The sequence below is a fragment of the Solea solea genome, chromosome 3 (genome assembly GCF_958295425.1).
Source record: "Solea solea chromosome 3, fSolSol10.1, whole genome shotgun sequence".
NCBI lineage: Eukaryota > Metazoa > Chordata > Actinopteri > Pleuronectiformes > Soleidae > Solea > Solea solea.
This window is the reverse complement of record NC_081136.1, coordinates 11,655,776-11,671,675: the sequence shown is the minus strand read 5'-3', so window position 1 is coordinate 11,671,675 and position 15,900 is coordinate 11,655,776. Positions and strand designations below refer to the sequence as shown.

At 37.9% G+C, this 15,900-nt stretch overlaps 2 protein-coding genes across 2 annotated transcripts; both read right to left on the bottom strand.

The window, feature by feature from the left end:
* Positions 1–4,037: 4,037 nt before the first annotated feature.
* fis1 (fission, mitochondrial 1) lies at positions 4,038–10,638 on the bottom strand. Its single transcript, XM_058626154.1, has 5 exons — positions 10,515–10,638; positions 9,175–9,307; positions 6,246–6,322; positions 4,894–4,999; positions 4,038–4,815 (listed from the first exon to the last, which is right to left on the bottom strand). Exons 1-5 carry the CDS (start codon positions 10,608–10,610, stop codon positions 4,712–4,714), a joined length of 516 nt encoding a protein of 171 aa, XP_058482137.1. The 5' UTR covers positions 10,611–10,638; the 3' UTR covers positions 4,038–4,711.
* A 455-nt stretch (positions 10,639–11,093) lies between these two features.
* Positions 11,094–13,267, bottom strand: zgc:103586. The gene is made up of 5 exons (XM_058626155.1): positions 13,145–13,267; positions 12,910–13,026; positions 11,893–12,004; positions 11,758–11,815; positions 11,094–11,223 (listed from the first exon to the last, which is right to left on the bottom strand). The coding sequence occupies exons 1-5, from the start codon at positions 13,149–13,151 to the stop codon at positions 11,110–11,112; spliced, it is 408 nt and encodes a 135-aa protein (XP_058482138.1). The 5' UTR covers positions 13,152–13,267; the 3' UTR covers positions 11,094–11,109.
* Between the last annotated feature and the right edge of the window lie 2,633 nt (positions 13,268–15,900).

Below are 15,900 nucleotides of genomic sequence, written 5' to 3'. Positions count from 1 at the left end.
TAAAGGTCAAGAATAAGCTTCCAGACATCGATGCAGGGGTCATCCACAATAAAGCGGAACTTTGTTAACAGGAAATCAAAGGTTAACCTATCCAGCAAAAGTTGTACAGACATAAATCAATACACAAATGTTTATATTCTCTAACATCTGACTGCATGAAAAGTGCATTGCGAATGAAAGTGATCATGAGATAATTAGAATCACACAGAGTGTTATCATGGAAATGTTTTATTTGTCCACGATAAGAAAAGACAGAAGCTCATGTACTGTTATGAAAAGAGGTGTTTTTGTTTCAAAGGGGCCAGATTTCTTTTGTTGTTTTGAATAAAGACTGAAACATCCTGATATGAACAAGTAAAAGTTCCTGGGTTCTACTCTGTACACTTTTTTATATCTGGTTGTTTAACTTGCTGTTAAGTCTTTGAGTCAACTGTGTAAATAAATCCACTGAAATTATACATTTTCCCCTTTTTATCCCAAAGCGAAAAGGAAATACTGCATAAATCTTCATAACTTGATTAAGAAAAACAATAATTAAGAGAGTAAGAGGGGCAGCCGTGATGGTTCCATCTGTTCATTAGAGCAAAGCTCCATCTCTCGTCCATAAACCCCTCATTTTTATGGTTTGCAAAGCTCCTCGTTTGTTTTTACAGCTCACTTAGCTGAGCATCGCTCGCTGATGAGTTTGTGTGTTTTAGATTGATAAATTAGGTTTGTCTACAAAGACGAAAACTGATTTTTATGATATTTCTGAAGTGATACCTATGAAGGCAACATGTGCTTCGTGTGCTTTCAAGGAAAAGCTCTTTCACCACTTCATGGAAGACACAGATAACAACATTTAGAAGTTAGTCTGTTTATGCTGGTTGAGTTACAAAAGCAAGACTTTAAGACCATCATATGTGCCAGATTTTAATTAAAAAATGTCTTTTTTTTTACTTTACTCTGTATGGTATGATGTGTTCCTGAGTTTATAAAACAATTTAAAATGCAACTTTGACCAAATTATTATATATCTTTTCAAGCCATCAAAGCTGTTCCCTGCAGCAGAATGATCAATAAAATACAACAGAAGTCCACACCTTTCAGTTATGTTAGTAAAATAACGTCATTTTACAACTTTGTCAATTTTCTTTTTCCAGTGACGGCTGAACCTTGGATCTATTGATTGAAAGGGTTCAAAACTGAGTGTAAACCTTGACATACAAGACTAGTATGTATGAAATAGCGGTTTTGGGCAATATTTTCACAGAAGATGAAGGTTTTTTAAAAGGTTGCATGAGAGATGAACGCATGGAAACAACCTAAAACATTTGTCAGTCGTCACCAAACGGCTTTTCCGTATCTGAACGTTTTTTTCTCTGCAGAAAATGAAAAGTCCAGAATGTTGGTTTTCTCTGTATCTCATCAGGTCCCGTAAATGACACGAAGCGTAATCACAACATTAGGCAGAAGGAAAGAAGTAAATAAATGGCAGTAAGAAATCCTATGTGCACATTAACGTCACGTAATTGTGTGAGAAAGTTTACTGCCCGCAGTAATATGTTGTGACAGACAATGAACTGCTGTTCCACTGGATTATACAGTAACTTCAAAGCGCTGTGACATTTACACAGGATGTAATACACAGTGTTCAGAGATGTGTTCCCTTTCTTTATGGTGATTACACATTAATATCTCCCAGTCGTGTTAAAACAAGTGGGCCGTCAATGAACGTTGGCCCTTGTGACTGAAACAGATTGATGAGTCATTGATGTTGAAGTCTGCTTCTTTTTGGGTTTTTTTAAAAACGGGTTTACGCAGAACTCGTCTGTACACAAGAGATCCACCTTTGGGGACTTGTACCCGCTTTCATGTTTGCGTTTACCCACTCGATCACCTCTTTCACACCACACGAGACGATTGTTTTCACTGATATGTCCCTGGTGAGTTTCGGTCCCGACAGGTGGGTTAATGAGTAACACCCCACGAGGCTGATAACGCCACACAACTGATAGTCTCAATAAGCCTTCCCATCGTAAAAAAAAATATGCTGGTGACTTCAATCTCTTCCCCCGGGGTTCAAGATGTGAAGAGAGGCAGCGAGTGAACTTGGCACGTTTTCCACGGCTCAGTCAGCCAAACCCACGCTTTAAAAGGTCGTGGCAACATTTTCGGAAAATTGACGACCTCCTTTTTTCATTAACGGGCAGAAATATCTGCACATCCAAACTGAATCATGAGTCCGTTTTAATTTAAAAGAATATACAGTATAGGAACATTTAGAATAAGCTGTGTTTCTACTTGGTAACCCCTAACTAGGGATTGGAATCGGTATCGGTCAGTATCAGTATCGGTCCAAAAATGTCACAAATGTGTTGTTAACAGCTCCATACGTTCATAAATGATAAATGAGTTTTTGATATAGATATGGGACACAACAAAAAGTGGTATCACGATCCCATCCCTACCCCTAACCCTGCGTCAGTTGTGGTCAGACATCAGAATCAGTTAGATTTCCAACTTGGGATTACAAAATGGCTGCCACTCATACTCTACATTCAGAATGGCTTTTAATGACAGTTTTTATTCTTGTGTGCGTTTAATTGGTATTTTCATGCTTTGATCGTGTGTGCTCTAATGTGTGGTTTTAATGTGTGTCTGTAATGCTTTTATTTTGTAAAGCACTTTGGTTAAGGATTATACTGTACTGTAGAAATGCAGCACGCTACATTACATGTACAGAAACAGAAATGTTGCTTCTTTTACTGTAAAAAGCGGTAGAAAATGGATGGATAGATGGATGCACGTGTCACATTTGGTTCACAGTAAATCAGTCATACACAATGTACTGTTCGATTCTTAAATACTGTGTAGAGCAAGCAGTTTTAACATTTAATCAGCGGACAGGATATTCAGTACTGGTATATCTGCAGCGTCAGTTTATACAGCCACAACTACAGTTTCAGATATCATCAATTCTGTTTATACATCGTCAGAATGACGTCACTTTTGCTATCTACAGTTCAGTTGCAGATACCCAAAACTGAATTGTAGATGTCCCGAATTGCAGTTTCAGTTAATATGCCAGTATGAGTCGTCAAAATTCAAGTGTAAGATGTCTTTAGCTATCCTCAATGGAAGACATCTATATTGTCCTTTTAGATATCTTGAATTCAGTTTCAGATAGTCTGAGTGATGATTGTAAATACCTAATAGTTGGGGGTAGTAGCACCCAGACATGCATTATTATTATTATTATCATGAATAAAAAGTTAAACATATAAAGTATAAAGCATAATTTCCAAACTGAAAAATTAAAAAAAAAACTTCTATGACCTCACATAGCCCACCTGCAGTAACTCTACTGCCCACTAGGAGGCAACAATCTACCCTTAGGAATGACTTTTCTGAAGACTGCAAACAAACACATAATATTAATAATACCTGCTCTTCCACAATGTCCATCGAAGCTCAGGCATATATTTACCAGAGTCAATAAATGATGCTGATAAGAAAAGGATCGTATACTGGACTTTGCTCTATCAATAAAAAGGTTCTTAAAATAAAAGTTAAAATAACTCCGATAAAATCGATCAGCTGCAGAGTTAGGGAGATGGAAAAAAACGGTCTTTCGCAATAGATTAGGCGAAATCTCCTTAAGCACTTTTTTTTTTTTTTACAACCAATTAATACAGACTTTATTTGATGTCCCAACACTTTGTAGGTATGTATGTCAAGTGTAAAGCATTGCACAGTAAAGATTAAACAATTAGTGATTACAGATGTCACTCCTCACCTGACCCATGGATGTATTATAAGAGGGTTCTTATAATACATCCATGAACTGACCCTGTCTTTAGTTTATGCTCCTCAAGCAACTACGGTGGCCTTCACAAACCAGAAAAGATGTCACTCTTTGTTTTTGAGGCCCTGTGACCCTCATGTGGAAAATAAAGCTGTATGAAAGAGTGAAAACCCTCCTAAATGTTACACACTGACATGCACATTATTATTTAACAGTTAAAAACAAAACACAATTACGTAGCATTAAAACATTTTCCCAGGTCAAAATCATTTCGTTTATTTAATAAGTGCACGACAGATACATATTTGACATTTTTAAATGCTGCATATTAAAGGACAAAAATGTATTAGTGTCCAATAAGTTCTTGGCTTCCCTTAACCTTAAGATGTATTTGGTGTAATTGAAAAGAAAGCACTGGTCTCGCAGCAGCACTTCTCTCACAGTAGTGTAGTATGATACCATCAGCTCACCTGCAAAAGAATCTGTTCCTTTCATCATAACAAGCCACACTTTCTCCTGCACGGCCGACACTTCCCTTTACCATTGGTTAAGTCAAAAGTAATGATAAAGATCGACACAGAACCACTCCTGATTTCTTACAAAGATTTCAGTTATATAAAATGTCAACTTAGGAATTTGAGGCAAACTGACATAATGACATGGACTGCACTGCACTTTGTCTATTCTAATTTATTTACACATGTATTACAAAAGCGGCATGCGACAGCCTGTGAGGAGCAAAATAATATTTTATGAATTGTGAATTTCAACCCTGTTAAATCTGGAAACAGGTTAATCACTGGCACATCAAACCATAATGTTATATCCTTCCAAGTTCTCTTTACTTAACTTATTATATTTTTATGCAGAAAAGAGTCAGTGTATGAGTCCAGCAAAATAAAAACACATCATCTCATGTCCACGTTAGGATTTGGCAGCTCCCTTTGACACGGCCAAACCAATGAGTCCTGCTATACCGGCCATGCCGAGGCCGATTCCCCCGACGATCGCCATGCCAACCAAGCCGTCTAAATGACAAAATATGAACGTTAGGATGAAAACGTGTGCAAACTAAATTCAAATCAGGTGTAATAAAAACATTTTACCTTTTTTTAACGCTTTTTCGATGAGTTTCTCCAGCTCCTGAGCCTGTTTGTTCCCCGGCTCGTTCTTAAGGAGAGTCCGGATGTATTTCAGGGCTTTCTCATAGTCCTGAGGGGGAAAAAAAACCAGTATTAAAACCAATGTGAATTCAAGACAGTCTGTATGTTTTCATGAGTGATTAAGTGATTTTGTTAAAATTGGACTACTCTCCTTATCCCAGTATACAAGCACGAGCAGGAAAATGCTTAATGAAGTGTGTCCTTTGGCGATGGTAGGCGGCAATATACCACCTTTAACCCAGTTTCTCAATCCTGATCCACTGCCCCTGCACGCTGTCGGGTGCATTCACACCAGCCCTTCTTAATCGAACCCTTGTTTGTTTGCTCAGAAAGTCTGGTTTGTTTGGGGAGGTGTGAATATGCAACCGAACTCTGATACGCACCAAAGAAGCAAACTCTGGTCCGTCTAAAAACGTAGGTCTCGGTTCTCTTCAAGTGAACCAAATGCAGGAAGCGGACTACAACGCAGGGCATCGTGGGTAAACACAACCAAAACATATGCACATGCTCGCGGTCAGACGTGGAGCAAGAACGAGGTAAAAGGCTCTGATAGAAATATGGTCCGATGAAAATGTATCGCAACTCCAGTCAGCGTTAACCAATAGATGAACGAGTTTTCTCCTTCAGTAATTCTTGATGCAGCAAGGAGGGGGACACGTTAGGCAGGTAGTTGGCAATAGAGCTGAAACAATTACTCAATTGTTAATCGATCACTAAATTAATCGTCAACTATTTTGATAATGGATTAATGGGTTTGAAGCTCTTTTCATTAATAAAAAGATTTCAGATTGTTTCAGCTTCTTAAATGTGAATATGTTCTGGTTTCTTTGCTCAACATAACAAAGACATCATTAAAACTGAATCATTTTGATAGGAGGACCAAAATGAGAACATTTGAGAACATTATCATGTCCAGGTTTCGATCGATTGTGCAAATAATCGTTAGTTGCAGCTCTAGTTGGTAACACATTGAGCGCCATTCCATGTCTTTCTACTATCCATTAGCTTCAAAACATTTAAATCTATAAGCACAAATTCTGTCCTCTTATCAGTATAAAAGTGCAATAGTCTGTGTATAGAATAAGAAATAAGTTAAATTATATAATATTTAATTTAGTACAATTTCAATGGGACAGTTTTACATGGACAAACACAATTAGTCGGTTTTTTTTTTCTTACCCCACGTAAACATACTGACTGAATTAACACAAGTGTGTAAAGGTCAAGATTCAAATAACATCACATGATTTTAGCCAGGAAACCCACAATGTCATCAGTTTAAGAGCAACACTAACTTTGAGTCTGTAGTTGGCCACTGCAAGGTAGAACAGGAAGTCCCGCGAGTCGTCCTTTGATGCCTTTTGAACAAGCTCTAAAAAAGAAACAACAATGTATTCAGACCACAATTTTTATTTTTATTTTTTTAAATTAAAACCTGATGTGAGGTTTGCCCAACCATTAGTAGGGAAGAGCATTTGAAACAAAAATATTATTTGAATATAGACGATTAGGTAAGTTGGACCGTAAAACTCCAGCCAGTGCTTGAAGTGGGCCGGTACTGTCCAAATCATTATTGTGGCCCGGAATAATCCTTTCTCAGGGGGCACTTCATGACATTTACCCGTTCTCTTGAGAGTCTCGTGTTCCTATTTGTTAAACCAGAACAATATGTATTTGGCAGATGATTCACTGTGGCGCTTAATAAAGGGAGAAGCCAGAAAAAGAATGCATTAAAAGTGTTTTTCACTAATGCTTAGTTGTATTCACTGACATCTTGCCACATTTGTATCCTGGAGGACAGCGTTTTCAGACACCACATACAGTAAAATGGACTATGTGCTTGAAGTTTAAATCATTGTTGGAAATGTTAAAGATAAACTAAATATACAAGTTATGAATAGTCACATTAAGTGATCAAACACTAATATTAAATACTAATATTTTTATTTGTTATAGTAGTAATATAGTAATAATAAAGTAATAGTACCAATAGTTAACAGTCCTTCATAGTAAATATTTTCACACAATTGTAACTTATCATAGATATGAACTAGGGCAACAATTCACTGACGATAACGACCACAATCGAATTTTCTTCAGTAGCAATATAACCAAAGGTCAATATGTATCAATATAACATTTGTGCATTGTACAAACACACATATAACTGCTTTAACTGACTTTGCTGTTTTCTGTAGGCTTCAGAACCACAATTGGCTGGTTCTAGTTACGTGACATTCATTGTGATAATATTTGAGATCGACCAATTTCAACAGTTTTGATTTGTGAACTCTTGCATCATGAACTGCGGTGTATGGTGGCTGACATGTTCAATACATACAACACACAAACATATTAAAGGCTGTGTAAAAAAAAACAGGGCAACATTTAAATGATTGACAACCATTATTATCACATAAAGATTTCCATTAGGGCTGCACAATGTTAGGAACAGATGCGACAGTGTTGTTGAATATTGCGATTTGACTTGCGACAAATTAACACATACTTATCTAAGGTACAACCAAAAAATACAGGAAATATGTAGTAGGCGCATAGTAAGAAGAAGAAGAAGAAGAAAAGTCTTTACTGTGACCTCCCTTGACACTAGGCACATCTTTGGAATTGCTCCCATGCTGCAAAATAAAACCATAAAACCAACCAACGGATGCTTTTCCCAGAAGGAATGGCAGAGATTCCTTTATAACAGCTTGCATACAACATGTTTATTATCCAGTTTGTTTGCCGATTTCTCTTTAAGTGGCCTCACTGATGCAGTATATGACTTAATGCTGGTCAAATTCTGTGATCCTTGGCATTTGGAATGTAATGCGGTTGTAAAATTCAAAACCAACTTTCAAGTATTTTAAAACGGCAACAAAATTCAAATGAGTTCAAGTCACACAACATGTGTGTGTGTAATGCTCATGCATGTCTTGAATAAACCTGGCCCAATAGTCACAGCAAGAACAAATAGGTGTAACTAATGACATTATTTATGGTTCCATCACATTTAGGACAAAAAGAGTCCCACAGTTGTTCAAGTGTAAGTTAAAGGTCCCACTAAACACTTTAGCCTATTCAGTTTTTTTAATATTGCAGTCATATTATAATACAGTAACAAAGACAGTACTTCTAACAGACATGTTTTCTTTGCAACACTTGCGTTTCCACTCGCTATATTTGGTACCTGCTACTTTTTTTTTTAGTACCTGCTCTGGCGAGGTTCCAAGCGAGCTGAGGTGATACTATCTGTGACGTCACCAGACTGCCGGCCACAGATTGGCCGTCACAGGAAGAGGCATGCTGAACTGTAGATCAGTTAAAAAGACTTAACAATCCTAAAAATGCGAGGCGAGCTGGGAACATAGGTGTAAAAGGGGCTTAAGTATAAAACATATAATAAAAGACTAATTTAAAAACATTACATTTGAGGACTAGACTGCAACCAGGATTTGATAGTGCTCTTAAAAATTGGGAAGTTTGCAGCTGCTTTCAAAAGATCAGGTAGCAAGTTCCAAGATGTTGCTCCTTTTACAGAAGAACTCATCTGAGCAAAAGATATTTTGCAGAATCTGATTTTACAGTTTCCACTTGATGCTGCTCTAGTGGATCTGCTGCAGCTCTGTATTCTCTGGATGTGTTTACAACCTTTACAAAAATGTGGAGAGCGAGGGCATTTAAGCATTTATAGACAAGATTAACAACACTCAAGATCTGATATTAAGTTAAAATGTGACAATGATGATACCATAATTGTTTTCTATCGACGATTGTAAAGGGTTGGGGGCTGAACTACAGCCTGTTTGGACTAAGACCAGACAGTCAGCCCATAAGACAGATGTGACAGTATCATTGAATTTAGAAATACCAAGGTACAGTCAATTGTCAAGCAGTTTCTTATCATTTGAAGACACATTTCAAGTTAGTTTTAGTTGTTTTGCAGATCTTTTTCACGTGACTGAGAACGCAGCATCTAAATTATCGCTAAATACTTCACCTTGGTTTCCTGTTCAATGAGTTCACTTTTGATTTTAACAGTCAAGGATTCTATTACAGGAAGGTTTTTAAGAGAAAAACTTGGTCAACTTGTCTGCAACAGCGTCACAGGTTTTGTCAGGTGTATGAAGAAATATTGTGCAACCCTTGTTTCAATTAAATATTCATTTTTGTTAGCTTTGAAAATAAACAAGTGTATTCATGCATACATTTTGTTTGACTTACCTTCCAACAGTGCAATGCCCTTCTTGATCTCATGTGAGAATTTACTCCGGATCAGGCACCAAGCAAATTCAAACTTGGTTTCTTTAGAGACGGCTCCCTTCGCCAGCTCACTGTTGTATTTCTTCTCAAATTTCTGTGACAACAAAATCAAATGTAGTCCATTAGAAAGCTTAAGCAAGCAAGCAAGCAAAGTTTATTTCTATAGCACTTTTCACAGATAAAAATCACAAAGTGCCAAATAAAATACACACATAAAAAGTGTACTCGGTAAAACTAGATTTTGAAAACCAGTGTAAATAGACACTGAATAAGGACAATCAGTGAGGAGTCATTCACATCGAGCTAAAAAACAAAAAAAGTCAACAGAAGACAGGCAACAGCAGTTTTATTAAAACACGGAAAAAAAATCGTATTACAATAATCTAAATGAGACTTGACAACAGCACGGGTGTCATTTCAAGTTCTGGTGTTGAAACCATAGATCTTAATTGGGTTTAATTCAGTGTCATATTCAATAAACACGGAGGATTACAGTATATTTTACACCAAGGTCAAGTTTATAAAAAAAAAACAGCACTGGAAACAAGCACATAAAAATAGAGAAGAAACACTAAGACTCGATAAAATAATAAATAAATAAATAACCTCAACTGGTAGTCAAAAGCCAAAGCAAATGAGCAGCAACTCGGTCAAATAAAGTGGTGTAGAGTTTTGCAAATATTTAAAAACAAGCAATACAATTGGATCTTGTGAGTGACAGGAAGCCAGTGTATTGAATCCAGAACATGGCTGATGCGATAATCACGTCGTCTCTTCCCCTTCAACATAGGTGCTGCTGGATTTTAGACCAACTGAAGACGGCGAAGAGATGACTCATCAAATCCAAAGTATAAAGCACTGCAGTAATCCAATCAGGACATGATGAACATATGAATTACTTTTTTAAAGTTCCTTTTGGGGAAGATAAGGTTTAACCTTCCCTAAAACCCTAATTTGGAAGTGGACAAAATGCTTTTTCACAACTGAGTTGACCAGTTTATCCATTTAAAAAAATAAATACACTTTAGTATACACTTTTTGACTTAATGTTGCCACGACCGACGTGTTTTTAACGTACGTCATGTGCTGCATGATGTAATTAGCATATTTGACGTAAACATGACCACTAGCATTAGCTACCCAAGCGTCGCCGCAGTGTTATATTGCGACACGTCGTCTTCCGTTACATTTTCCCGCATTTACACACTGCGTAGATGTCGCGGGCGCCTGAGCTGAGGTGTGTCGCGTGTTTAAGTGTACGTTGATGAGAGTGAAAAGGGTTTAGTAAAGTGACAACTTACAGAAAGGTCCTCAGGAGCGACGACATCACTCACAACCGCCTCCATGTTTCCGGATACAGAAGGAAGACCCACCCACTTTTTCACACGTGACATCATCGTTTCGTTGTTTTTTTTTTTTTTTTTTTTTGCTGTCTTCTTCTTCTAATAACAATTTCCAGCAGGGTGTACACTGCGAGGCGTGATTCTGCCCTCACAGTTCGAACTTACGGTGTTTGTCACTGTTCATAACTACTCCTGAAAAGCAGGTCAAAGCTTTGTCCTTTTATATCAAGTTGTTCTTTGATCTAAAGGTAATGCCATCTGCCAACCTACTACTACTACTACTACTACCAATAATAGTAACAATATGTGGCCTTCCACCCCTAAAGGAAAAGAAGATATACTTATTAAATGAAAAGAAGAATCTTCATTGTTTATGTATGTGAACTTTAATAAAACCTTGCCAATGTTATTTGTGACCAAATTCAAAAGTAGAATTAAAAAAAAAAAAAAAAATTAATAGCCATGAATTATTAAAGGATTTTTAACTATTCCTCAAGTTGTCTTCGCTGTAAAAAAAAAAAAAAAAACATCAATCCATGCAGTTGAATCTTTATTAGTCCTTTGCAAGGTGCACCGGGGAAAAGGCTAGAGGCAACAGTTCACTGAGGCTGGTTTCTTTGTACGAACCGTCCGGTTTGGTCAAGTACACAGTCCAGTTTGGTCCAAACTTGGTGAAAGAGAGAAACACACAAAAGTGAAAGGGCAACATTGTTCTGATTTCTGGCAGTTTAGCCAATTTATGACTACGACCGCAATAAGATAAGACAATTTGCAATTTGTTCTCAGATCTCAGTTGTCAGTTTTTCAAACAGATGTTTTGTTGTTAAATATTTTTTTTCATCATGATATATCATAAATTAAATGAAAAGAGTATCTCATAATCACTCTGTCATCATACCATTGTTATCATGGACAAATTTAAGCATGTCCTTTTTGGTGCTTTGGCAATGGCCATCCTAACTTTAGAAAACACAAAGAATTAGATAACAGTGGAAGATGGAAATTATTATGGCCTACAGAGGACTTTGTCTCAAATATGACATGAAACAAAGTTCTGATTTACACACACTGTTCCAGTTTTCCATCCTAATTAAGGTCAGTGTGGAAATTGCGTACAGTCTGGAAAGTTTTTGCAGTGCACCGAGTTCTGATCCCAGGATAATGATTATTGCCTATAATGGCAATAAAAATGTTATCTCACCTCCATGAGAACCTGTCGACATGCACCACATGGGCCAACAAAACTGTCTTTGATGTCACTGCACAGAGGGGACGATCAGTGCATGAGAAGTGGAAGCTTTTAAAGGGTCAGCGTTGCCGTGTTACAGACTCTCACCATGTCACGGCGATGGCTGTGAAGTGTCTGTGTCCCTCCACCACAGCTCTCTGGATGGCCGTCCGCTCCGCACACACGGTCAGACCATACGAGGCGTTCTCTACATTACACCCTGAAACATATACAACAATATGTTGTTGTTTTTTATACATGTGTTGTTACTTGTTTTTATTTCAAAATTGTAGCAAGATCAAATCGAAATCATTTCAAGACCACAATTATTTCTTTCTATGCATGTTATTTTACTGTGTCATTAATCATGCATCTGTGAGTAAGCGGCATTTGTAGCCAGTGTAGGTGTACAACTGATATACTTTACGGACATTTAACAATGTGCTCATTATGTTTTACTGTCTGATAAGAAAAGACACTAATTTCAAAAATTATGATTAATTAAAAATGGATTGTATGATGTAAAATTTCTGAGTGTGTTGGAGAACCTATGTAGCCTTCTTAACATCAAAGCTAGAAAAATGTTTGTCCTTTGTCCAAAGGTTTGTCCTTTGTGGGCTACTGTAAAACATGGTGACCCTGAACAGCGGGCTTAATAGAGCTGACCCAGCTCCTGACGTTAATATAAAAGGCTCATTCTGTGGACATGAAAACAACAATTCATACAAATTTCAACCAAAGTTCACACACTGGACCTTTAACTTGAGTAAAATGCAGATTAGACTCTGCATGCAATTGTGTATGGTACATCCCCAATTTAGTTGTTTTCCTATCTTCTACATATCTAAACACCAACAGGAGCAACTGTTATCGATCATATAATTATCAATAAATCACAATTCAAATTTTCATCACATGCTAGTGAATCTCTTAGTATCAACTTTGTGGAAAAATACAGATTAGATCCCACAAGCTGTAAGTAAACATGAATATAAATACATAATAAATGAATAGACTCAAGACTACAATTCATTGAAAAATATGTGATAAAATATAATAATGTACAGCATTTGACACCACCACCACCACCAGTCGGTTTAAACTGCCTGTTTGGGGAAGTATTACCTGTGATTATAGCGCCATCTGCTGTTAGAATGGCGGCACCGACGGGGAAGCGGCTGTATGGACAGTAGGCCATGTCCCGGGCCTGCAGACACTTTGAAACGAGCTCCTGAACTTTATCTACGAACATATAAACAAAACAAAATAGCATCTAACAAACAACAAGATACAACAATCGAGAGAGAGAGAGAGAGAGAGAGAGAGAGAGAGCGAGAGAGAGCGCGAGAGAGAGACTTACCTGTCATTGCAAATGAGTGTTGACAATTTTTTTGCACTTTGTCACCTATTTTTCTGTAGGGTCACAGTCACGTGTCGATGAAACCAGGACAACAGGGACACGAGTGACAGCTGCAGCAGCACGTGCGTTGCTTACTCTCATGTCATTGGCTGACTAGATGCGGTGTCACCACTCTGGGTGTCACCAAACCAATTTGATATATGTGTGGTCCGTTGACTTAGAATATTTGTATATTATAATACAGCATGTTTTTTTTCTTTAGTTCTTTTGTAAAGGCTTAGTTTTAGTTTACTTAATAGTTTTAGTCTTTTGGAGTATTTGCCAGGTGCAAGATACAAAAAGGTCATAATAAGTATTTTGTCATAAAAACCCAACCGAAGATGCCATTTTAGAAGTTTACTAGGACAGATGAGCAACCATCTCTGAAGACAAGAAATTAGCCCGAAGTGCAAAATGTGCGTCGTACTGCTGCGGTTGGATGCGGTCAGTGTGCCAGGTAAAAATCAAATAGAACAACCGTAAATTATGTAAACCAGCTGTTTTGTTTAGCTCATCAAGAATTTATTCCACCTTTTCAATACCAGTGGTTTGTTTTATTGCACATTTAAGTTTTTTCAGAATTAGTTATTTGCGATAACAAACTTGGGGGCCCATTTTAACTTATCAACTATCTGGAAAATAATTAGTGAAATAACTGGCAGTTTTCCTGAGCTTTTGTTCAGGAAGTTCCATCAACTTTAATTAAAGAAACTAAAGAAATTAAAGAAACTCTGGCCATTATTTAATTAAGGGTCTTATTCTTACTCCCAATTTTTTTATTTTAATTATATCAATTTTTCAGCTTTCTATTTAAGTTGGTGACTTTATTTCAAACTACACTGTGACTTTGACATTTTTTCCTGATAATTTAGAATCTATTCAACAAGAGTTAGCTTCAGCTTAGTCTAACTGTCACAAAATAAATACAGGACAGGTTTTGGGGTTCGGCTCAGGTTCAATATTCCCATGGGCCTGGGCGGGTTCAGACAGGAAAATGTGTCCCAAACTGCATTCTGTCCTCATCTGAACTGAGGGACTGAAGATGGCCGATGTGAACTATGATTTGTGCATTTGGGCTCTATTTGGGCTCTACAAAAGGGGCCCAGAGGTCAAACAGGAGTCTTCACAGAGACTAAGATATTAAGATTAAATACATTTGTCCTTTGTCAGTCCCACAGGGGAAATGGCTTATCTGCATTTAACCCATCCTCTACAAGAAACCCTCCAAGAATTAGGCCACTGAGTTTTTGCATGTCATGATGTTTACAAATAATATTGTAATCTGTAGTGGGAATATGGGACAGGTGGAAGAGAGCCCACTGAAGAGAAGAGGAATGAAGGTTAGTAGGAGCAAGACAGACAAACCTGTGTGTGAATGACAGGTGTGGAATGGTGAAGATGCAAGGATTAGAGGTAGAGAAAGTGGATGAGTTTTAGTAGCTGGGGTCAACCATCCAAAGCAAGTGCAGGCAGGGTGGACACGAGTGAGAGAGAAGGATGACGGGTCTACAAGATGGTAGTGAGGTTTTGTCACGTGCAGAGGAGGGAAGGTGATGATAATGGACGAAGGATGTTGGAGCCAGAGGAAAAGAGACCACTTGTCCTTCTGCCCAGAAGAGAAAACTGACCTGTCCTGAAGGAGGACATGAGCTCAGTTGGAGTAAAAGAAGCGGACATGAGGGACAGGGTGCGATGGAGGCAGACTACCCTCTGTGGTGATCTCTAAAGAAAGGGGCCGAAGGAGGAAAGATATGCTTGTAGGTCATTTTCAAACCAAGGCAAGGAATGAGATGAGTACAATAGTTATACAAATAGTAGCGTGTAGAAATATGACAGAGGGAATGTGTAGTGGCTTTGTTCTGGCCTTCATCCTCAGCAGCTTCTCCATGTGTTTCTGAAGGCAGACAATTATAATATTCTCCACATGGCTGTCACTGTCGAGCAGCATGTACTTCAGCTTTCCGGGATACTTCTCCTCAAGCTCTTTGACCACATGTTTAGCCAGTGACTTGGCCCTGTCCATACGTGGTACGCGGCCCTCGAGGATGTTGAACTTTTTCATTCTTGTTACCAGACGGGTGATGTGGAAGGCCACCTTCTGCTCATGAAAAACCTTCCATGCTTCGGTCTTGTGGAAGAGATGGGAGATCACTGTAGCATAGAAGAGGAGGACCTGCTTCTCTGTCCCGTCTGCCGACAGATCTATTTTGACCTTAAGGTCCTTTTTATCTGATTTAGAAAACAGAGAGACCTTCATCTCGCCTGTAGATCTTGGTGGGAGCAAGATAGATTGTTTTGATTTGTTTTTTGCGATTGTGACTTGTTTGTCTAATAATGTCTGGCAAACTGCGTCTCCTTCAATTTCAGCAATACTATGCTATTTATCTTGTTGCTGATTAGGCTCATGATGTAAAAAAGATAAAAGGAACAGATGACATCACACATGCATCACATTGGTGATTGTATGGCTGCTTGGTTTACTGGTTAGATAAGTGGTGCGTCAAGAGTAACAATACATGTTGTACAGCTGAGATCCACTGAACTCTGAGCCTGATGTCCCAATTTCAACACCTTTATTAATTTTGTTGTCAATGCATCGCATGAAAAAAGGTTTGTACATCCAAATGCCTCGTAATGCACATTTCTCTGTATATACACCTTACAGAGAACAACATCCTCACACTTGGTTTTTACATTACAGGGAAATACAATTGCAC